Source organism: Oenanthe melanoleuca, chromosome 1A (genome assembly GCF_029582105.1).
Source record: "Oenanthe melanoleuca isolate GR-GAL-2019-014 chromosome 1A, OMel1.0, whole genome shotgun sequence".
NCBI lineage: Eukaryota > Metazoa > Chordata > Aves > Passeriformes > Muscicapidae > Oenanthe > Oenanthe melanoleuca.
Window position 1 is genome coordinate 56,240,776 of NC_079334.1, and position 24,878 is coordinate 56,265,653.

A 24,878-nucleotide genomic window follows, 5' to 3' on the forward strand; every position below is an offset into this window, starting at 1 on the left:
CGCCTCACACCAGGGCGGGAGGGGAAGGTGGAAGCATGGCCGCCTCACACCGCGGCAGAGCAGAGCCGCGACTAACTGAGATTGGGAGATGTCCCCCTCTCTTTTTGGGGGAAGGATGGAGTGAAAACATGGGCGGGGTGGATCTCTCAGTTTAGGAGCCGCGGAGGCCCCGTCCGGCCTCCTGTGCCGTGCAGTCTTTAAACACTGGAAAAGATGTAAAGATGTGACTGCGCATCTTGCTGTCGGCTGCTGATGGTCAGCCCTAAGTTTTAGCATGGGAATCGAAGATTCCTGACACGCTGCAGAAGTGATGGAACAGTGAATCTCCAGAGCACTCAGGCTTCACAGCAGTAGAGCTCACTAGCTCGGGGGGATCTTAATGTTACATTTAGCATTTTGTAATTCCTTTGTAATTCAGTGTGATGCTGAGTGTTTCTATAGCACTGAAGAAAGGAAAGAAATAAAAATACAACGAAGTCTTATGTTACAAGTAGAAAATGGCCTCGAGCAGTCCTTCCACAGCCCTAAGGTACAGGTAACTCTACTCCATGCACTTCAGATTGGTGATTGTCTCACTAAAAGCCTCCCGGACTGGGGTCTTGTGCCCCTTCAGACAATGTCTCTCATCATCTTTATAGCCTTAACATTTAAAAGCTGCCATTAAAGTATCACATTTCTTGTCTTACCCGTACCAGGCAGAGGGAGCAGGTTTTCCCTTTTGACTTTGTTGATCCTCAGACCCAAGGGAAGCATGACACTGATCCCTTCATAATATGCTTTATCTCCCCGTAATAGGAAGTCACAAAGTGAACTTAAACCAAAACTAAACAAGAAGCCCCCAAATATACAGACTCAAGGACATTTTCAGTATGCACAATTTTATTTTCTAGTTAATGGGTACAATTACTTTTCAAATGCAGCTTTTTCAAAGTGTAAAAAACCTTAAAATACATTTCCAAATTTAATACCTGACATGCAAAGATAGAACAGTAATACTCAAAATGCATACAAAAATACCACTTCTTCATCCTACTGGAAAAAGATAAGCACATCTAGTTACATTACTTAAAGATATTTTAATTAGTACAAAACTGTAGAGAATTTTAGCTTCATTGCAAAATCCATTATTTTGGTATCCTTTATTTTGATGGATACATAGAAAATTAAGCACATAACCACTGAGAAAGACATTTTAATGCATTCTGCATACTACCTCTTACACTTCTATACCACTGTAGGCTTTAAGAGAAATGCTGTTTTTCAGAAAAAGTTTAATATTTTGTGCCTGTTAAATTAAGAACAACCATGCCTGGAAGAAATAGAAGGCCAAGAAAAAGTGCATTTCATTGTATTTTACCACAATCCCAGATCAGATGTCATATTTGGAAAGGAACTGGAAGACTGATGAGTATTTAATTGCTTTTTAAATACTTGTACAGATAAGAACTAGAGAAAGTTAAAAAAAATAATGTAATGACATCTCTGTCAAGTAAGAATCAGTACTCAAACTTCAAAGTGGAGATGTATGAGAAAAAAACGTCACTGCTACCACTTTTTTACCATCTTTTCCATAGAATGTGTGCTGCGTAACAATTAGCTGAAAGCTCACTTATAAGGTAGAATGCTTTACTTTCTACACTTAGAAAAGCAATACAGCTTCCAAAAAACCATGTCACTGGCCTTGTGCACTGGGAACTGTTCCAGCAGTCAGGTTAATAGGAGTTGGGGTCATGGCCTGATGGGGACTTCAGGCCAGTAGGGTGGGCTGAAGTGCCAGCCTCCTGTGAGAGGCTGGCAAGGGGACAGGAGGACATGTTGAGTTAAAAGCATGAATGGTCAAATCACAGGCTGGGCTGAAGCACTAGTGTCAATAGAAATGAATGGTTCCATCTGAAGAGGTGCACAGAGGTCTGATTTGCCTCTTGAACACTTGCCTCATTCTCAGATGGTGGAGATGCCCATCCCACGGACAAATGTGCCCTGTCCATCGTGAATACAATCCTGCTGATTGCTGGCTTGGGCTGCAGCACCAACATCACCTACGTTCAAGTGTCTGTACTGAGAAACTTCACTGCTGTGAAGGCTGAAGTACCTTAACTAGAGAATACAGATGTCAGTTTGGTGCTGTTACCTATTGTGTAGAATATTGTCCAACTGGCTGAGGTTTATAGGATTTTTTTTCACTGATATTAACAGAGTTCACTCAGATCCTGAAGCCAGAATAATTTATTTAGTGCTTAGCTTTTCCACTGTTACCTGTAGCAGAAATCTCTGTGCAGTGTAATATGGGAAAATTTCTCTGATGTAATCAAGTAAGGAGAATTGAATATATTGAAGCTAATTTTCCACATTAACTTCAGGGCATTTTATACCTGGACATTCCTTACACTTCAGTTTTTATCTGTTTCCTCACAATGTAGGGGTTTTTACCCATTTCAAAAATAATGTAATGCTAAAAAATTTAAGGTAGCAGTCTGCTTTTCATCAAAATACATTTCTTCTTCATGAAAATTAAGAACATTAGTTAAGGATTAAAGTTTTGCTGCTAAGATATTTTGTAAATTATTGCACTTGTGCATTATGAACTTCCATATGTAAAAGAACAGCAGCAGTTTAATGTAGAATATTAAAAGAAAAAGACTATAAAAATATAACTATTCATTAAACAAAAAATACACCTATATTCAATTAAAAAAACCCCAAACTTCAATACATTCTGACTTTCTTACTTGCACTCAGTATCAGCCTGTTTTACAGATTTCATTAAGTACCCAGGGACTAAGGTTTTCCTTAATTTATGTCATGACCTGCCTCTTGATGAAGATTACATAACCTAGCCAAAATAATCTTCTGTTTGTCTTTCATTTAAGGGACAATCATTAATAGTAGTGCAAGACTTGCTACAATGGGATTAATACAGAACTTTTGAACCCATATCCAAGGGTCTTTAGAAACGTTTCCTATTTGAAGTATTGCCATAGTTCAGTGCTATTTCCTGTTCATGTGACAGTTTCACCTGTCACCTCTTTCAGTGATCTAACTGCCTGCAGCAATTTAAGGAACTGCTTGAAAAAAATTATCATGATACATTTTTCAAGGCTTGTCAGCACATATTCTCTCACTAATGTTTTAGAATTCAAACCCTTGGCCAGCTAGAATTCCTGCTCTCCCACTAGTCTTTATACAAATACTGAACAAAAGGCTTGTCATCCAAAGATTTTTGTCTCTTCCACTCTCCTGGGAAGACCACAGAGCAGCTTTTCATCCTGTACACGCTGATAAAAGTGCAGTGCAACTTCTGCCTGACTAGTCCCAAAACTGAGTACATCTTTCACAATAGTCTTCTGATTTTCTTTTTTTATTAATATATATCATAGCAGAAAGTGCTTGCAGAATCAAGGTCCAGAATATTTCTGGGATAAGGTTAACTAAAATCTTGAGAGATACAGAGATCTGTGTCATTCAGACAAATCAGGCTTTTGCAAAGTGCAAAGATTGGTTTCATAGCAGAAAATGCTGGTATAGATAGTATTGGTGCATGAACATTGCTGTGTGCTCACAGGCAGGACAGTACCAGCAGTCCTTCAGGAAGCAAGTCGGCGCATAGCCTAGAGAAATGGGTTTTGAAAGGTGGAGAGAAACAAGCCATGGTTAGTTCTCAGTATACACCATCTGGGAAAATTACATGCTTGTTTAACTAAACTAAAACCTCAGTGAAAGTACAAAGAAAGTAACTTCTGTAAATGGTGCAGGTTGTGCAAGAAGCTGTCTGTTCTGTTAAAAGGAGGAATGAAAGGGGAAGGTTGATCATCATTTTGGATTCTGGTGCCTCAAGCCTTACAAAGTCTTCTTTTAGGCACCCAGCTTGTGTTTAGATCTATTTATAAGCCTGTGTAAGGCAAAAGTAGTCCTTAAGCAAGAGAGATGAGGAGATACTTAAGCAGATATAATCTACTACCATCTCAAGAAAAATGGGATTTCTTCCACGTAGCACTGACATTCAGTAACCAGAGAGGGTATTTATCTATGGAGAAGGTAACTGTTGAGGGCCATACTCTCACAGCATGACTCAAGGCTACAGGCAGAGTAATAGACACATTCATTTCTAAAGTGCATACCTCTTCCTGCACATCAAGCTCATCATCAGGCTGGCTGGCTTCTGTGAACTCTATGGGCTCTTTAGACTCCTGCATGAGCGAAATCTTGGTAGGAAGAAATTAAAGAAACATGATAAGTTACATGTTGTCCTTATCACTGAAATTTATTTTTTTACTTTGAAGTACCTTAAAATAACCCACCACTTCGAAGAGTCTGTTGTTAACTTTCCTTGACAAAGACGATGATTTAGCTCAGCTGAGAGGAACTTAAAAATTGCAGAGCCTTTGGGCCATCTCTGCTCACATGGCTAATTATGGCTTTGTAAAAATAATAAAAATCTATCTTTAAACTTCTGTATAGCATTATAAAAATGTTAATCTCTACTATAAAAATTAGTATGAAAAAGTTATAAAAAATAAGGATTCTATCCTAGTTAACTACAAATAATATTAATTTTAATTGCTATTTATTCATGATACTGTAATAGTGATTGCTGGGAAAGGAATTGTGGTGAAAAGAAAGGAGGACATTATATGACCATTTTTCTAGTGAGGGCCCTTTAAATGCTACAGAGTGTAGCAAATCTTTACATACTACAGAGTGTTCTGGTTATCTGAAAAAAACCCCCACAGAATACAATAAGGAAATGCACAGAGAAGGGCAGCAGGAATGAACACTAGTGTGGAACAGCTTCAGTACACATCCATGCCAAGTAGAGTGAGATTATAGCTTTGATCAGAAGTCTGTGGAGTGTTGGGAAAGGGAGGAGGGAATGATTATTCATTGCAGCTAACAATCCAAAAGTCCAGCAGGCTTAAACCAAGCAGGAAGTATTGTCATATAATCTAAAATTAGAGAACCCATCTCCACAGGATAGAGTCACATTAGAGAGCCCATCTCCACAGGATAGTGTCACAGGTTCCAAAAGAAGTATTACAGACATATTGAAGAAAACTCCTTCTGTAACAATTAAATGTATACTGTTCCAAATGCAACCTCCAGCTGATGAGGTTCTTTAGGTCCCAGCAGTCAGAAAATGTGTCTTAGGATGAGGTATTTTTCATATGGGCTGTTTCTCGGGCTCTTTTCACTAACAAGCTCCTGGAGTTCACAGACCCTTCCTTTGATCTGGAAAAATATTCATGTACTACAGAAGCTGCCCAATTTACTACACTCTCACTTTTCTTGTACTACAGTTCTAGGTCTAGTTTTCAAATGTGCAATGGAAACTTCAAGTATGAGTGCTAGATGATGGAAGGAAGGGAAAGGTACTGCTGGATATCCTTACCTTCTCAAATATGGGATCCTGGTTGTCACTGTATGTCATTTGATTCCTTATGTAGAGCACAGCATCGTGGACAGTCAAGAAAAATATGTCTTTTCTGACAGTGTCATCAAAGAAGGCACCCCGTTCCAGCTGAGATATAAGGTTGTCTGAATAAAAGGAGGTCATAACAGGTTTATACAATATGAAGTAATTTAAGAAATAAATGTTAAAATACATGGTTGCAACTGTCAGAAATCAAATGTACAGCCAGATGAATCCATCAATTATAGTTTAGTCTTGACTCTTACTTTCCATATTTCCTTTACACCCCACCATTTTCTGTGTCCCAATGGAGCCAACAGTGCTTATCAATGTTTCAGTTCGCATATTTATTAGTGCAGATGCTACCACAGACACATCTAGAGATCCCTTCTCACTTTCATTTTATTCTTTGCATGAGTGAAAGTAGAAATACTTGGATAATTACCTTGATATGAAGCAAAATATACTCTCACATCAATTCTCTCAAACTCTTTAATTATCTAAAAAAAAAAAAAAAAGTTTACAAGGACATCAATAAAAGTCTGTAGAGGAGAAAATACATATATGTCTGGACATCTGTAATGTATAGGCACATACACTTCATTTTTTTCTGATAATCTTCACTCCATATAGTACATTTTGTTTATTCATCATAATTAAGGTACTGTTATACTTTGCTATACTTAAAGATCCAGTAGCTGAGTATCTGGTTGCTGAAGTGGCCTATCTTCAACTGTGTAAGTGGAACTACCTATTTCACACACACAGGCAACGCTGCCAATTAAGGCTGTCGTTCTGTTCTCAAAATTTGAATAATCATCTCTCCAAGTGAGATCACATGGGCCTGAGCAAGCTTTATTTCCCCTAGGCACCAAAAAATAATGGAAATACTTGGCCTTAATCTTTACACCTCATTTCCTTCTTTCTAGGAAGGAACATTATCTCCTCATTATGTACTGTGAGTTTGAAGATTAATTAATGAATGTTGATGAAGCACTTGATACTAGCCACAGAAAATACAATAAAGAAATGAATCATTCTTCCTTCATAACTAAAATGAATGAACAAATGAAGGAATGACTAAATAAATCTTGTGTCTAAAGACTGAACTGGGATGTTAAGATGAAATTTTTACTACCTCTGTGTTGAGTGAGCATTATCCTGCGCCCAGATTAAAGCAGGAGGCATGTGGAAAGAAAACATATAACTAAAATATTTCATAACATAGGCATATAAGGGGACCACATTTTGCAGTTAAATTTTTTGAGTACTTTACCATGCAACCTTCATATTGTTCTTTTAATGCATTTTTTCCCTCTTAAAATACACACACCACCAGTATTCTACCTTTTGCCAGTATTTTTCATATTTATATTTTGATGTTATTTTTCAACAACATACTTTTTAAAATTCAGAAATTAATTTCATCTAACAGATCTTGATTTACATACTGCTGACTAGTTTCATTTTCATAGAACATCAGAAAAAAATGCCCTTACCGTTTTTATTGATCTCACAGCAACAATATCCAAGAAGGTTACTGCTCCAAAATCAAGAATGAGACTGTGAATGGGCACCTTGGGGATGTTTACTTTGACTGGGAGTTCTGAATTCCAGTCCACCTGGATCTCTACTTCTTTGGTGGGAACTTGAAGATCCTGGTTGTCTTCAGGTTCCTCATCAGTCTCAAAAGCTTCATTATGAATACCAGGCTCACTGATGATGCCATTCTTATGAACAGATAATATACCGAATATAGAATTTAATCATGGGGAAAGTTTGGGAGTTACAGAAAATAACACCCTATGGTACCTTCTGTTGAAGGAACTGACAAGACAGACACTTGTGACCAGTATGTCCTGCTCCTAATCCTGGTACTGTGGTTAACATAACTAATGCCATTTTATAAGGCAAGAAGCCATTCTCTGTGGCTGAGCAGTTCGTGTATTTGTTCAATTTTCCCTCATTCTCAGGCCCTGAAGGTCCTGTAAACCAATTAGACAGATCAAACTTCTTTCTTCTTCCTCTCCCTACCAGCCTCAAGGTTCTTGGGCACCAGGCTGATCTCTCCCTTCCTTGCTGGCCTTGAAGGTAACAGGCACATGGACAACCAGGTGTAGCTGGTGACGCCATCAGAGAAAAGGTAAGTGTAACAGTGCACAGAGCACTGTCTATGGCAAGTCCTGTGTGGAAAATTTGGACCAAAATTGCTACTGACAGTGAGACATCCCCAGGGGCCAGGGATGACTGCACTGTCTTTTGTTTTCTCTTTGGTGCCTCATCTTCTTTAATGTAATTTTTAAGTCTGGATAATGATTCTTATATTGATACATTAAACCATGTATTAAGGTCTCACCTGATCTGCAGGGGGTCCAGATAGTTAGAAACATTAGAAACTCTAAGTTAGGGTCTATGTGATTAAAACTGTAAGTTAAGTTGTATTATAAATTCTGTATGCTACTTATAAACTGTACTACCATGTAGTAAGTCACACTTTTCATCTCTATTTTAAAGATCAGCACGGAGTAATTCCTAATTAAGCCTTAACTAAAAAGCTCAAACAGTAATCCTTTGAGAAAAAAATAGAAATAAATAATTTTTAAAAGGCCTACCTTGGTAGCTTTTAATTTTCCCTTCTTGATTAGCTTTTGTATTTTCCTCAGTGCTTTTAGTCTCTTATTATATACTTTGACTGCATCAAATCCCACCTACAGAAAAAGGACCAAAATTATTTAACTTAACTCAGGTATCATTCTGAGGAAGTCTCAAGTGTAGTTAAGAAGCTTCCAAACCCATAACTTATCCCTTACCGTGGATTTGAGGCTGCTTTTCAGTCCATCGATGTTAGCATAAAAAATTGGACTTGAAAACTTGAGGATCTTCACACCTTCTGGTTCTATAACCTGTTGCCAAGGAAAATAAGGTTAAACAGCAACAGCCATATTTTGACTAATAAGAAGCAGTTCCACTGTTTGTTTCAACAGTTCAACTACATATCTAATTTAAAAAAAAACAAAACAAAAAAGACAAACAAACAAACAAAACAAAACAAAAAAAAAACTCCACGGATTTATTGATGATTGAGGGGTTTCTGTTTTCAGAAGCTTATCGCCCCAGCATGCAAGATGGGCCAATCATCTGGATGAAGATGATGCTGAAATCTGTTACCTTTGAGGACCCCACTTCCAAACTCAAGTTGTGTACAATATGCAAGGCACAACCTTTTCTTACACTGATATGTAGACTGAAGGAAAAGAACTCTGCAATGACTTACATTTTTGTAGTCCTTGACCTTCTTGTAGATGTCTGTGCCAGGAATATTTCCAAAGCCTCCCCATGAAGGACTAACAGAAATAAAAATACAGTAAAGGTAAATGTCATGCTTGGGCACTCACAGAATTGAAGGATTGCTGTATACAAAGTGTCTTTGACTTCTGAAGTTTGCCCTCTCATACCAAACCAACAGCCTTGCAGAAGTCTTGCAGCTATTTTGTGTCACTGTAGTGAAAGGGCCTTTATAAAAACAAGGTACTTTGGTCTCAGCCTATTAATCCACCATTTTGATTTAACAGCTGAGTGAAAATCTTGTTCAACTGGTTTCCCAAACCAGAAGAATATTTTAAAAGTAGATTTGTTTGCTTGAAATTTAAAAAACTAATTTTTTTACACTGAAAAAAATTTGATGGCTTTTTTTTCCATTTCAAATCAACTGAAATACATTTACATTATTTTCAGATTATGTAAATCTTTTTAGCACCACCTTTTTAATTTTTATTTCAGTTGATAACAAAACCAAAATATTTTGCAGTCTCCAGATATATGTTTAACAGCTGAAGCAAATTGTTTTCAAATTTGTAAGGCCTCATCTGCCCTTTATATTTTGGTAACATTATCTGATTGAATTTAGGAAATTTTTTTGAGGTTCTTCAAATTTCATTTTTATAATCTACAATTGTGAAACAACTTTTACAAGGCATTATTTTTAGGCATTTGCTGACAGTGCAACTATCCTTTGGTAATGCTACCTACCATACTCTCTGGATTCCAAGCTGAAGGAAAGAAGTTATGTTGTATTTTCAGATAAAAGATCAATGAAAAATAACAAGATGACCAAATAAAGTTCTTCAAATCCACCTTTTCTCACCATTCCACTACTATATATTCTTTAAGCAGCAACAAATCAGCCAGGAGCACAATTTTTTTTCTTGTTCTTATGCTTTCTCTTGCTCTTCTTTTACAGCTATACGATCAGTCTTGTATAAGCAATAAGTGAAAAGGTTATTGGCATGTGCAACCTACTGTAGTAGTATTACCTGCTGAGAGTTTCTATAATGATCAATTAATTACAAAAGCCATACATCTGTGTATATTTGATCTAGATTGTTCCTGTCCCTTTCCAGAACTCAGCTATGTGGGTGCATATAAAACATATGGCTAAGTACCACCAGAGTGGCCAACATGATATGAAATACTGATAAAATAACTCAGCTTCTCTTTTATCAGTGTAATTACATGTTAGCACACAAAAAGGATCTTGTTCTAAAAAAACCTAAATCTAAAAAGATTTTTTGCATTTCAATATTTTTGCAAACCCAAGCAGATATTTTGCCACAAATCATCTTGCTTTTCAGCATATTATCTTCCTTTTTTCATAATATAAAAATAAGAATTATTTCTGACACTGCATTACTTACAACTGAACTCTCAGCACAACTGTCAGCAATCCAAACAAAAGGCCAGCAAGTAATCCCAGATCAAGTCCCAGAATGATGGATGCTATACATGTAAAAACCCAGATCATCTGGAGAAGAAATAACAAATGTAAAGTATTTTAGATTTTAATTAATTTAATATGACTATTGGTCATACTGAAGAAACACTAGACCAGATAATACGAGAAGCATATTTTAACTTTGGAACTGATTTTAGCACACTAGCAATTAGCTGACTTCCATACAAAAGTCTTCTTCCTCCAAGATGCTTTCATCCATCATTATCTTACTAAGCATAGTTAGCTTTTTAAGAAATAAGGGGGTTTTCAACATAGCAATACTTTTTAAGGACCTGATTCCTTTGGTGAAATTAAAGGAGATACAGTCAAACATTGCATTTACTTATTTCTGATGATGACAATCTTCGTTAATCTTTCTTAAAAACTGGGAAGAGTTTTATTTTACCAAGATAAAATACTGTAAGATGCTCCCCATGAAGACATATAGGGAAGGAAGGGGATTCCTCAGTGACATCTAAGAATCAGAAAGAACTGTTGCAAAGAGAGGTATTTCATATAAACAGCTTGATGGCACTTCTCTAAGATCTCCACTGAATATTCAGGCAGAACAGTTGAAGTGCACTCCTCAGTTCTTTCCTACATCACTGCCCATGCAGTAGACTCAAATTCTTAAAAAGCTGAGTGCTTGTACTTCTCACTGAAGTCAGTGAGATCTTTTGTCTATAAATCAGTAAATGATTGATTAAAATATCTGAGATCTGTCTAAGACAGGTAGTGTCCCATGATACTGTAAAATCTAAGCACAGTAAGGACTGCATGGAAAAAAATGCAGTATTTTCCTACCCCAAGAGGCACAGTGAAGGTCTGGTCCACAGAATACACAGTGGGAGATGTGAGCAAGTACCCTGAGATATGGTTATAGTGGTTAATAAGGAAAGTCTCATCCCTCAGCAAATGAATCCACATTCTAGCTTGGATTAATCTTGACACAACAAGAAAACCTTTTCTGAGGACTAGCTGAGATTATTCAGGCAAATGGAATGTTCATATTCTAACAAAATAAATATATGTACATGAATTAAGGAAAGGTCATATTTTCTGACTCATTTAAACAGTGCAAAAGATAAAATCAGAATGGTAAAAGTGGCAACAGGCCATTTTTATGCTGCTTTTCAAGCCATATCAACACAAGATTGCTGTAAACTGTGGAAATGGATATGAAGGAGTTATCACTGCACACAAATACCCTGATTGGAACCCTTACTTTAGGGTTTAGGGAATAAAGAAGATTAGCAGAATACTGACCTAAAAACGGGGAATTTTTTACTGACCTCATAGAATCTGCATTTTGAGGATGCACATAAAAGTTTTCTGATGTTAATTCCTCAAAATCCTGTTTATGTAGTTAAGAGAAACTTGGATAGCACTGAAAGGTAAAAAAAACCCAAAACTGGACAAAAACATTCAGGAGAAAAAAAAAATTAGGTTACTTACAGCATCCACTTTATTCTGTCTCCATAGACGGGGAACATCAAACACTTGCATGAACATCCCTTTCAAGTTAGCTATGACTACAGCTGCCAACACAGACTGTGAAGAAAAATAATAAAAAAGTGGTATTCAGAAGCAAAAATGCATATTAAGATAGTGCTCAACATGACACACTATAAACCACAACCCTGTCTGGAATCAGTCACCACAGTTTAAAGAGGTATTTTAATCTTGCCCATCACAGTTGAGCACTTGGATCTGATGTGGCTGTGCTGCAGAAGAAGAGTACAGTACCTTTTGTAAGGGCTCTAGCAATTTCCCCAGGGCAACAATAGAAATCAAAACGATCCCAGCTGAGATTATACCAGCAACCTGCAAAGAACAGTGTTTATAGGAAATAAACTTACTACAATTCTATCATCTGTTTTGAGGATTACAAAGAAAAAGGTACAAACAGTTGCACATTACATTTCTCTAGGAATAGGGAGGGAGACCTGCCAAAGTGCCATTGTGTTTAGGCATATGTGGGCAACCATTATGCACTTCACCTAACACAGAGGGAATTCAATTAAGCAGGAAATCGAAACAAGCACAAGGTAGTAGCTCTTGAGGGGTTATGTTACAAAGACAGATGAATGGAGCAGTCTGTGTGTAAGCTGGAAAAGGACCTGTAGTTTTTCACTGTTAAGAACCACACAACTGTAGTTTGGTAAAACAAAGTAGTTTACTCATGACAAAGATGTTCCATAACAGATGGTGAATGGTGAATGGCAAATGGCAGAGCTGCTCAGGCCAGCACATGGGAGCTTAAAGATATCATAGCCAGCTGGGAGAGATTTCCTCCCACATCCTGCTATGACAAACTCAGTCTCCTAATTGGAAATTAAATTCTGGGGGAACTACAATTACAAGATTTCTGCTCCCTAAGGTAACTCATGCAAAACTTGATTGCCCTCTTCTGGCAGAGCTACAAAAATGATTCACTACTAGAGCCGAGCTGCTAAGACACCAGTGGCTTTCCATGTGCCAGCAACACAATCATTTTAGGACTGTTTTCATCTCACAGTGAAATCTGCACTACACAGAATTAAATTTCCCTGTGCACAGAACTAGTAAGAAGAGGTCATTACCTGAGTCTTTCCACCAGTACTTTCTTGGACTGCAGTCCGTGAAAGAGCAGTAGTTGCAACAAAACAAGAAAAGGCACCTGAAAAAATGTTGCTGAGCCCAAAGGCAATAAATTCCTGAAAGATAATTGCATATACTGTAAATAAAAATGCCTGAAGACAGTTTTTCAATGGAGAAAAACTATAGCTTCTGCAGTAGTTGATAAAGTAGGTAGCACAATAATATTAAGAAGAGTATGAATTAATAATAGCTGTTAAATGTTTACACAAATGTCTCTTGTGCCAGTACAGCTATCTCTGTTTGGAAACCAACACAAAGAAGCTGGTATTCTCCCCCTGAAGCAGACATACTCCTCTGAGTACAAAGGTGTTTAAAGCTTACTTCCATCAGTGTTACCAAACCTAACATTTCTAAGAATTACACTGGAATAATTGCATCAATAAATGGGTACTAGAATAAATTTGACTCCCATCAGCTAAAAAAATTATTTTGATCATCAGCTAAACAAGTTATTTTGATCAGTACAATAGGCTGACTTTAGACATGCCTTTAATGCAAAGCATTGTATTATTAGTTGAACTATTAAGGAATTTTGCAATAAAACACAGTTTCACTGGAAACTTCTAGTTTGCTGAGTCAGAAGATTTTCACTCTAAGCATCCCAATGAACTCTTGCTGGGTCTCAGGCAACATTCTCATAGATTTGCCCAGCATCAAGATGCCAGCACCTGAGGATGCTGGTTTTTCTGCTCAAGTGACAAAGACCCTAGGAGATTTATGTCCTGGGATCAGGGCCATTCCTCTGCTGGGAAATAAAGAATTTGGGAGCTGTCTGGAACCAACCCCACATAATTCACAGAAACATTGTTTTCACCAAGCTGACACAGGCACAGGAGCTTTTCACTCACTGCAAATTTTTTAAAATATAATTTAAGATTCAATTTTGGCTGTCTCCCTTCTTTTCTACGAAATTAAATTTCCTGTAAATTTTCATTTAGCTCCAACTACAAGAGCAGGAACAGACCTAAATTATTCATGCCTATTCCCATGTAACCACTGTGATCTCTGAGAAAATATTGGAGGTATAGTTCCCAGTGTTCTTAGGTGTTAATAATCTGGATCTATGAAGAAAATATAGACACTGGTAGGTAACAGTATCAACCTGTCCTTCAAAATTATTTTACTACCTGCTTTTATGATGTTACTTTAACTTTTCCAGATCAAATAAACTATTTGCCCATTATCCTGGGCTGCATTTAACCTTTACTACATGTAAAATTCATATCATAGTATTGAAAGAAAGGCACTTTGCTTTTATAAATGAATTCTTCTACTACAATATTTAATCAGCATCTTTGAAGCACACCACTGCTGGCAGAACAACACATTCAACAACAGAACCGCATAAACACACTTCTAGGATTATGTAGTATTCTTTGATATTTATTAAACTGAAAGCTGGTGCATTTTGGTCAACTTTAAGACCAACTGTTACAGATATGACCTTTGAGGATTGTAAACTGACAAATAGAAGCATAGTTTTCTCACATACTGCAAAATAGTGTTTCCAAAGTCAAACTTTATGTAATTTGTACCAAAACAAAGGACTCATTAAACAAAGCACTCATCTTATCTATTTGTTGTAGTGAGGGCATTTTCTAATATGCTCAAAGGATAAAATTAAAAATCAGCATATATGCAGGATAAGGAAGCTTTCTGACATTTTAATTCCACACCATGGGCAATCAACATAACCCCTGGTGAAGACACTGAACAAACGCAGGAATCCTGTAAGAGTTTGTGATGCACAGCTCATGTCACATTCTAGCTATGTGCCCCTAGAAACCAATGCTTAAAGCAGTTCAGCCATTTAGTGCACACAGCTACTCCAGCACCTTCACATGCTGGTAGGCATTAACTTTGTGAAGCTGCAGGACTGATCTATTAGGTTACAAGTACAGTTATATTGATGTAAGTGGTGTCATGCTGAAAAGTACAATAACTTATTAACCGTAAAGTTCAGCTGATTCAAATCCTGCTTGAAGACTAAGCCTAAATAAAGCTGTCCAGAGCAACATTTTAGCTTGACATTGCCTTCATCTGCTCAAGCAACCCACCTCAAAATATGACTTACAAGTGGAAATGGAAAGTAGGTTTCTAGGCCATCTTAACTTGACATCACCAGAAAATTCCCCTATACGGTGCTCAGCCCTTTCAGAACTACTGCAGTCATTAAACCAATACAGAAGGAATGAAATACTATGAAAAGCCATGCTGAAGATGGATCTGACTCATCTCTACGTGGCCATTTCAGCTAATTTTTTTTCAAGAGTTGAAAGAATTTCTCCTGTCAGATGTCAGTGCTTGTCTGAAAAACGTGTGTGAATGGTGTTTCTTTCATTTGGCTACATAAGTCAGCATGTTTCACATTCACTATGTTTGTAACTATTTCGGTTATACATACCTGGTTTCCATCAATAGCATAGTCATACTTGGTTGCATACACCTTCCCCACAGACACGGCAATAGCATAAGCAACAATAGCAATGGAAAAGGAGGCTGCAATCATCTGGGAAAACAGGCTGACATTTGGAGGCGCGGGAGGCAAAAATCTAGCATTTAGAAAATATATTAGTTGTTACCAACTTTGATTGAATTCTGTTCTTAGCAGAACTGTCAAGGAGTTTGAGGTGGAGGCATACATGTTGCTTACAATATGAAGTATAATGTTTCAAGTTAATAAAAAGGTGGAAACAGCCCATTGACATACAGAACACGCTTATCTAGCTCACCCCAGCCCAAATCCTGATGCTATTAGTCAGAAACAAAGCTCCCATTGTTCTCAGCATGACTGAGATTTGGCCTTATGATAGCAAAGTGAAAAACTACATTTTTTGAACATCTAATAAAGGATGTATTGAATAGTATGATGAATTACATAAATATGTTAATGACACTTCATACTATTGTTAACATACTTCTTCAGTAAGATCTCAGAAGCATTTTATCCCCTACTGTGTTTCCACAAATTTTAATTAATTAAGCCCTGAATACCAAATGGAATGTGAAAGTTACTACTGTGAAGTGCTCTGAATCTTTCAAGTGGAAGTCTCTACCAGTGTAATCCTCAACATCCTTGCTCCTATGAGTATGGAAGTGACAAAGTTGATTGGGATAACAGTAGCAACATGAATATAAACTGCAGTGGGATAACTCAGGATTACAGAAATTAGGTCTATGCAGAATTTTATTAAAAGTCCCTAATTTTTTTAAGCCGATTTCCATAGTCCTATAGTCACTTCATGAGCAGGAAGCAATTAATATTCAGATATTCAGGACTTCATGAATTAGACAGACATTCCTAAGACCATTTTACAGAAGAAGGAAAGCTAGGTAACATATTTAGGTGGCATAATTTGATAGAGCCAGAAGTAAAACTCAGAAAATCTCCAGATCTGAGTTATAAACTCAGGTTACAGCTCTCAATGTTTCTTTTATGCATTTTCTCTTACCACAGTCATTTTTAGCCAATTAAAATAATACCTTTTCCCCCCAAAACAAAGACACTCACCCTCTTGGAATGCTCTTAACAATGCCTGCATTGTATTTTTTTTCCAAGTCAGCAGCATATGAAATGCCAGTGGCTACTATTGTCTGTAATAGAATAAAACAACAGTTTTAAGACTTAAAAAGACTTCCTGTCTTTGTGTAGTTAGACCCACTCATTTTATCTGTTTTCTACTTTTGTTATGCCCTTTGCTTACCACAATAACTTCTATAGGTATAGGTATAGGTATCTTGTGTTTGAACCGATCATTTATTTCTTTAACTACCATGCAGACAAAAATGGTGAGGAGTCCAGCAATAAGATCTGCAATGTTGGTGGTACCAATTTTTTCAAATGTTTCAACAAGAGTCTGAAAAATAAAAATGACAACATAAAACATGTCCACTTGAAGTATGTGCAAAAACTCATCAGATGATCCAGACAAATGGGTTTTTGGAGAAGGCCAAGTAACTTCTTCATTCAAGCCTGGAGAAGCCTGAGGAAAATGTATTGTCAAGGTGCTACAGAAACAGTAAATGCATTTAATAGCAAATTAATGGAAAAAACCTAACTGCAAGAATTGTCCACACAGGGGGCTTCAGCTTCCCAATTTTTATACAATTAATACTAAGTAAAAAGAGCTAATTCTCTACCTGCATCACAGCACTGAAGGGAAGATCTTTAGCTTCTTCACTTTGACATATATTTTTCTAAAGGGAGCTAGCAGACCCATGGACAAAGCTCTGTTTCACTACCGGTACAGGAGGTCTGTGCCTTACATGGTTCTTGTTTCCACAGCTGCCAAACAGAGAATGAGTGTGAACACACAGGTCCTACCAGCCTGTGGAGAATCCTGCACTTCGGAAAAGCAGCCACTAAACCTCACTCTACAGTAAACTCCTAGCAGTGCTCAGCCCCAGACTGGAGTGCTCACAACTGGGCTGCAATAAGCAGCTCCCTTCTCTAACCCTTCCTGTGCCCTTGCTTGATCCTACTGTTTATTACAAGTTATTGTACAGAGAAAACATGAAGGGTTGATTACAGAAACGTCACAAATACTTTTCTGTTCTTCTCTTAAGCATCAGAGTAGTTCTCACTTGCCTCCTGTCTCCAAGAAAAAAGTAATTATCCCATGCATAGTGAAGCAGCTGTAGCAGAACGATCTGGTGGAAAAGGGGCTAGAAACAGACTTCTTGCACCCTGGTTAGCTCCCCCAGTAATGAGCTTTTGGTTTAAACATAAGAGGAGGCTTGCAGCAGCACCACCAGTCTCACCCTTCTGAACAGACTTTGGTTTGGAAATCCAACATCTAAGTGCTTAATCTAAGTGCTATGTTTTATAAGCTAAAGAAGAAGCCTTCCTGAACCACTGAAACACACGCCCTCCCTTGGCTGACTGAAGCCATTTCTTGCCTATCCTGTTTACCACAGATCCCATAAGAATTGCTGACCACCTCTTGCACTGCTTCACAGGGAAACAGTAACTTTCTCACTTTGGTTGTGGATTCTGCTCATATTGGATGCTTGGTGTTGCAGTTTGTTAAACAACACTATTGCAGCAAGTCCAAAACTTGCTGAAGCATACACAGCAAATCACTGGTTGAGCAGACCAGAAATAACAATTTCTTTGCTCTACAGGCACCTGCAAACACATTGACCTGGCTCAATTGCAAGAACACAGAGGCTTTGAACTTTAACCTAAAAAGTCAGCATCCCCCTCAGGCTTGCTGGAGCTGGAAGAACCATGCAGTCCTTTTAAAAAGCGTATTATACTAAATACCATCCTTTCAATAAACAAAGAGATGGAAAAAATTGCCGGATTAACAAGTCCATCATTCTGCTACGTCTGTTGTAAGGTCTGTTACACAGTACTTTGTCTCATCTAACTTTCCTTGTTCTAAGGGGAAGAGTTTCATTAGTTCTGAAAAGGCCCATAAGATAATAATTTTTTACCCCCACAAACAGTCCTCCAGATTTGTTTTTTAATTTTTACCTTGCTGTTTATAGTTACATTCACCCTATTGTTAATCTAGATGTCTGTTGTATTTTTGCTAGTCTGGTTGCCAGAACTGGCATGTAAAATCTCCAAATATTTTTTTTTTTTTCCTAGAACAGCCCCTTTTAAAATCTGCTATTCTAATATAAAGTGCTATGGAAGATCTAAAATACTGTGAACCTGGACAGTTTCATGCTGAAATCAGTGACACAATTCTGGAACATTTTCCTAGGAAAGGATACTATTTTGTAGCACAAGACCTCTAGGAATTCAGTATTCCTGTAATGCAGCCAAAACATTTCTCCATTTGAGCACTTTCTATAAAATCAACATAGGGAGTTGTGACAGTAACAGGCAGCCTCACATTTGCTAACCAACAGGCACCTGGCCAAAGGATGGGAATCTGTATCGTTCAGGTATTCACATGCATGGCTACAGTGTAAAATGGAGAATGATGTCCTTTACCAGAATGACCTGCTGGTTTAAGTAAAGAGCTTTGGGACTGGCCAGCTTTGGGAGATGACCTGACAGGCTTAATAAAGGATCAAATGTCCTTCACAGTAAGTGAGAAAGCAAGGGATGGGACAAACTGTAGTCTCCAGAAGTGAAAAACTGTTTTGCTGGATAATCACATTTAAACTGCACATGAAAAGGTGCTGCCTAAAAACACTTCAATATGGCAATTAGACTTTCTGTCTGAGGAACCCCAAAGGCAGCTACTTAGAGCGCCACAGCTATAAATGAACAGCTGCAGATCTTCAGGAAAGTGAGAACTAAAGGAATGACCTACACTTATCACTGTATATATGAACCACCCCTGTGTGAAATGGAAGCAAAAGATAAGCAATTATATACAAACACCTGTCATAAAACAAAAGCAGATTAGAAGGGCATACTTACATATATTATGGAAAGGACACCATTATAATTTTTAGTTGAAACATTCAGAACTATTTTCAGTTGTGACACAAGCACTTGAAAAGCAGCTGCAGTTGTGAATCCCCCAACTAGTGGATCTGCAAGGTACCTCACAATGAAACCAATCTGGAGAACTCCAAATATAACCTGAGAAAATCATGAAGAATAACAGCTTGTTAAATAACAAAAAGGTACACTTTTATTTGGAGATTTCTTATGCTTTGCTTTTTCTTTGTTGATGCAGAGTCTTAAGAGCATATTTCCCCCATTTCAGCCTAGTGTAGCTTAGTATCATCCATCCAAGAAAATAAAAGAGCCCTGAAGAAATGTATGAAAGGAAGCTCCAGGATATGCAATATTAGTACTCATGCAGGTCTTCTGGTCTGCAATCACAGGGCTATTCTATTCTCTGTGCTCACAGTCATGCTGTCAGAAACTCTAAGCAGAATAAGAAGTTCTTAAAAGTTTGCGATAACTTTCCTTCATTTTTGTGTTTTACTACAGGAGAATGTCTGACTGCCATAGTAGGTATTTTCCTGCCATTGACATTAAAGCAGTGTCAACCTTGTATCTTCAAGTAAACTATTTTACCTGTAAAATTCCGACCAGGAATGTGAGAGTACTAGCAATCAGCACTCTCTCTGCATCTCTGGATTCAGTGTCTATCAGTGCCCCAGTGCCATTAATTCCTGTAGCATTACTGCCTTCTATGAGAAAATTCTCATCAGGGGCCATACTCAGTACAACAGATCCCACCATCAAACTGACTACTGGGAATGGACCTGTAATGACAAACAGAACACACTAAAATTTAACATACACTGGAAAAAAAGTATTATCAGACTAGACAAGAAACTCTAGGTCAGGAAAACCATGTAATATTGTAATTGTGGTACACTGGCAGTATCAGGGGCCAAGAGCCGCAGGCACTGCATTATATTACACAAAAATTCTAAATCTTCTTTAAATATTGCTCCTTCTTTAAATAACTTACGTTGTACATACAGATACAGGTGCAGTTTCATGCTTTGTTTGAGCCAATTTAGGGCTGTACCAAGGCCAAAAGGGACAACATGTTTAACACATTCCAACCATCTCCCTTGTTTCAGCATCACAACCAGACAACACAGATCACCAGTCCAGGTTAAAGTTATGTTTATTTAAGTTTTGGGATTTCTTTGTTTGCTTGTGTTTTTTTGGTTGGCTGGTTTTTGTTTTTTTTGTCACGGTCAGTTTTCAGCTGATCCAGTATGCCATGTGATCAGAGATCCCAACACCACCGTTGTGGCAAGAACATGATGCAAGGGGTAGGACCACATCTTTTGGCAGTATTGTGCCAATTGTGCCATTACACTGGCCAAAGATGACTGAAACTATACTTTGGGAAAGATACAGAGAGAGTGATCATTGTGTCAGCAAAACACTATCTAAAAGTCATCATATTTATTGCAGTTATTTACTAAAATTATGCAGAAAAGGAAAATATCATGAAATGTCTTAAATTAATTTTACAGGTACCTTAGAGGACACCTCATGAATAAGAGCATTAGGAAAAGCATTAAAAAGGAGTGTTTGATAATCTAGAAAGTAGGAATGCCACCATAAGTAGATATAACAAGTCAGATTTGGATAGCAAATGTGAGCTGCTTGGTAGGGTAGAAAGGGGCTAACAAAGTTGAGAAAACATACAGAGACTTTTGATGCAGCAGAGTGTTGATGAAGAAGTGTAGTATCATGCTAAAGTTCTGGGAGGGGAAAACAATGTGTTCTTGGTAGAGATGAACAAGGAAAGACTAGATTTTGTTAGAATGAAGAAAAAGGAACCTCAGTGATTAAGGTGTAACAAGAATTTTAAAAGTAAGAACTGACAGGAAACAAACCTCATATTCTAAAGAAATTATTCAGAAAGAATCAACAAGGTTTACCCAGAGCCCTGATGTGAGGACCGAGAGTAAGGCTGGAGTGGATACACAAGTTCTGGGTCTCCACAACAGGCAAGAAGATACTGTCCACAGTAATGAAAAGAGGATGCAGCAAGAAAGGCTTGTAGAGAAGACTAAAAGAGCTGTTTTAGCCATCTTGAGCTTTAGCTGATAGACAAAATGCTTGTCATTCACACTGCCTACTGAGGCCTTAATCTTGTCATTTCTTGCATAGAATGTAGCCAAAGACAAGATTTAAACATCAGAACAAATTCAAGCAAAAACCAGGGGCATACCTGGAGTTAGCTATTATGCACAATTGCCTGTATAAAGAAGAAATAAGCCTTAATTTCCCGAGATCCACCAATATTAATATTCACCACAGCCAATTTGTTTCAGAAGGTAATTCTATTGTATTATATATGGATGTCTGCAGTAAGGATTAACACACTGTAATAGTTAATTCACTGTAACTTGAACACGTGCAGTTACCAACTGAGATGTGCCTTGATGTTCCCAGGAAAAAGTATGTCAGGATGGGGAAAAAAGCAGAATAGAGACCATATCCAACAGGGACTGCAACCAGCAAAGCATATGCCAAACCTGAAATGACAGATCATCAAAATATTGCATTTAAAATCTCTTAGCAATCCACTACCTTGTCTAGAATAGATTTTCAGGAAGATTTACTCCTTTGGTCCAGATGCAATTTAGAATATGTTTTTCCTGTAAGTCAGTTGCAGGCACACATGAGTGAGTATGAATGACTGTAAATGACTGTACATCCCACGAAGGTAGATGAATAAGTACTGAAAGATGTTCCTACATTTGCATAGGTAGCCCAATACACAGGCTGAGATAGGAAACTTAAGTGGAGAATATTGTTGCAAGAGTGTGTGGCTCTTGAGAGAAAAGGAGGATATGTAAAGGTTCTAGTTACAGACAAATTTCAAGAGCAACACTGAATTACTGCACGATAAATATGCTTCAGTATCTTCAGCTCTTGTGTAAACAGGACCACTTCTTTACCTAGTAGCAGCTTAAAAACTAATCTTCCAATAGTAAGTCACATGAATTTGAGAATCTTGGTTCTTCTTCCTTTGCATACCTGTGCAAGCTGTCAAATCCAGCAAGCAATTAAAAAAAAAATTTCCTTCAAAATCATATCCCAGTTAGCCAAAGCAAAGTACTCTCCTTCAAAGATTCTCCAAAACCTGTCAGAGTTCAAACAAATCCTGGTCATACTACTGTGACTGATGGGACAATTGCAAGCTGGGAATTAGGGACTTCAGAGAGCTGAAGATCCCCAAAGCCTCTTTTTTTGCAAATATTTTGGCCAATTTTTCCTGTAATGCATGTTCCAAAATTTCAGATTTTTAAAAACATATCTAGGTGTAGATTTGCATTAATTTGTGTTTTTTCCTTTTTGCTACATTTTTTTTTTTTAATGCATAGGTGGCAGACCAGATAGACTATTTAAAAAATCAGTTTTACAAATGGATTCTAATTAAGGGAAATCAGATCACTGAAACAAAATAAATATGGAGGTTATAGTATGAGTACAATAGCTGTTACAAATAATATGAAAGGTCCATCTAGCCCAGTTCATTTAAAAAAGGCACAGGGATCCTGTAACTGAGCCACTACCTTCAGTTCTGACACTCTACTTTGGGAAAGAATCACTTTCTTTATTTCTCAGGTCACCCCCTGCCTGGGGCAGAAGTTTGTAATGCTTTTTTCCTCCAAGTCTCTGCCTTCCTAGCATGCTCCAAGGGAACAGACAGGAGGAAATACTTGTGTCTAATCGGGAATGCGTAAACTGCTTTCTTTGTTCCCAGTGTAAATCTTTGTCCCCTTCTGCAAACACTGAATTTCCATTGAGGGAAAGTGTGGAATTGACACAGCTAGTTTTGCCTGCTGCAGTCCCGAAAAAAATTGTGACAATAGTATAAGAACTCTACTGAATTAAAGAAATGGGTGTGGTGGATGCATTTGGGTTATAGTCAGTCTTGTTTTAGACAGATGCTGCCTCAGGCAGGATGGTTCTGCTCTCTGAGTCTTCCTTAAGTAGCTTACTTGAACTAATTTCTGCTTATTTCTGCCACTTTCCTGTTTGTCCATCTACTGAAATCTTTATTAATAAATGGAATAAGGAAGTAAGGAAAACTTATTATTGCAAGCCATGTACTCTAAATATCCATGAAGTTTTATTTTTAAAAAAATGTGAATACATCACCACCTCCTTGAAGGCTGTCTTCTGCGGAGACCTGAACAACCTTATGAGATTAATTTTGAAGAGGAGTAGATATCAAAATTGCATTATTTTAGGGGCATAACTAGACTTTTGTTGGCAGTTGCAGAACTATAGCCTTGGACAACCAACAGAGAGAAATACGACTACACAACCTATCTGATTTATCGCAATGTAATTAAAATTTTAAATATCAAAATAAATACTCCTTGAGTAAAATGCCTGGAGGAAAAGTTAAATACATTTTTATAGCACATCACAGGAAATTTAAATCTTCTAGCCAAGGAAAGAAAAATGAATACATTAAAACCATAAATTATTTATTGCAAAATAATACCTAATATCTAGTATTAAATAACAAGCCTCAGATTTGTAATTCCATCTGCATAACATCCCTGCGTGCAGCCGGCTCCCTTGTAGGGACGCGCCGGGAGCGGAGCGCCGGCTTTACCTTGCAGGGTGGCGACGAGCCCGGTGCTGAGCCCCGAGATGATGTCGCTGATCAGCCACTCCTTCACCCGGTAGTTGGGCAGCCACTCCAGGATGGGCAGAAAGGACTTGGCAATCTGAAACGCCCTTTTTCTTGAACATCTGCGAGAAAACAAGTGATGAGCGCACCCCACGGAGCTGCAATTGGAGCCCCCCAAGAGCCCCGAAGTGCCAGAGAGCTGAGCTGATGCACGTTTAAGTTTAAGGGGCAGTGAGTGTCACAGTCCTGTCTCCAGAGAGGGACGGGGCAGGTACTGGTGTCAAAAGCGCGCTCCCTGCAGAAGCGCCCCGTGGGCAGCAGCGATGTTCTGCTCGCAGTCTGGCGAGCGGGGAGCTCCATCCCCGGGCGGGTGGAGTTTGTGGGCGCCGGGACGGCGCGCCCCCGGCTCCCCCCGCCGCCCGCACCCACCTGCAGGCCGCCTGCGCCCGCTCGCGGAGCGTGGGCGGCAGCGGCGGCCGCCGCTCGTTCTCCTCCTGGAAGCCGGGCTCGCTGTAGATGGGCCGCGCCACCACGTAGTGGCTGAGCTCGGCCGGCGGCTCGGCCGCCCGCCCGCCCGCGGCCATGGCCCCGCCTGAGCCGGCGGGCGGCAGCGCGGCCCCCCCTGCCGGCCCCGCCGCCGCGCCCGCGGCCCCGCAGCGCTGTCCGCGTCCTGAACCGCGGCTCCGACGGCTCTGCCCGCTCCCCGGCCTGGGGCAGGGCGAGCCGGCCCCGCCGCAGCCGCATTTATACGGCCGCCCACGGCCCGGCGCTTTATTTACGGGGAAACACAGAGACCCGGCTCCGGGCCGGCCCGGGAGACGCCTCCGTCCGCCCTCCCCCCGGTGCCCCCTCGTCAGCCCCGCTCCGGCCGGCGCTCCCCGACCCGCCCCGACAGCGCCCGTCCCTCGGGCGGGGGCTGCACTTCAAAGGCGGCGGCCCGCGGGCAGGCGGCGGGGGAATGGCTGAGGGGCGTGCGGAGCGGGGCCTGCTGCACGCACACCGACCCGCGACAGGTGCT

The 24,878-nt window shown here is 39.0% G+C and overlaps 1 protein-coding gene across 1 annotated transcript; it reads right to left on the reverse strand.

Moving 5' to 3' along the window:
* Positions 1-871: 871 nt before the first annotated feature.
* Positions 872-24,452, reverse strand: SLC26A4 (solute carrier family 26 member 4). Its single transcript, XM_056482361.1, has 20 exons — positions 24,290-24,452; positions 23,843-23,982; positions 21,633-21,743; positions 19,810-20,000; positions 19,201-19,365; positions 16,523-16,675; positions 16,330-16,412; positions 15,223-15,370; positions 12,761-12,874; positions 11,925-12,002; positions 11,634-11,729; positions 10,102-10,208; positions 8,682-8,751; positions 8,218-8,310; positions 8,020-8,115; positions 6,907-7,137; positions 5,853-5,907; positions 5,387-5,532; positions 4,119-4,202; positions 872-3,608 (listed from the first exon to the last, which is right to left on the reverse strand). Exons 1-20 carry the CDS (start codon positions 24,442-24,444, stop codon positions 3,585-3,587), a joined length of 2,340 nt encoding a protein of 779 aa, XP_056338336.1. The 5' UTR covers positions 24,445-24,452; the 3' UTR covers positions 872-3,584.
* Positions 24,453-24,878: the final 426 nt, after the last annotated feature.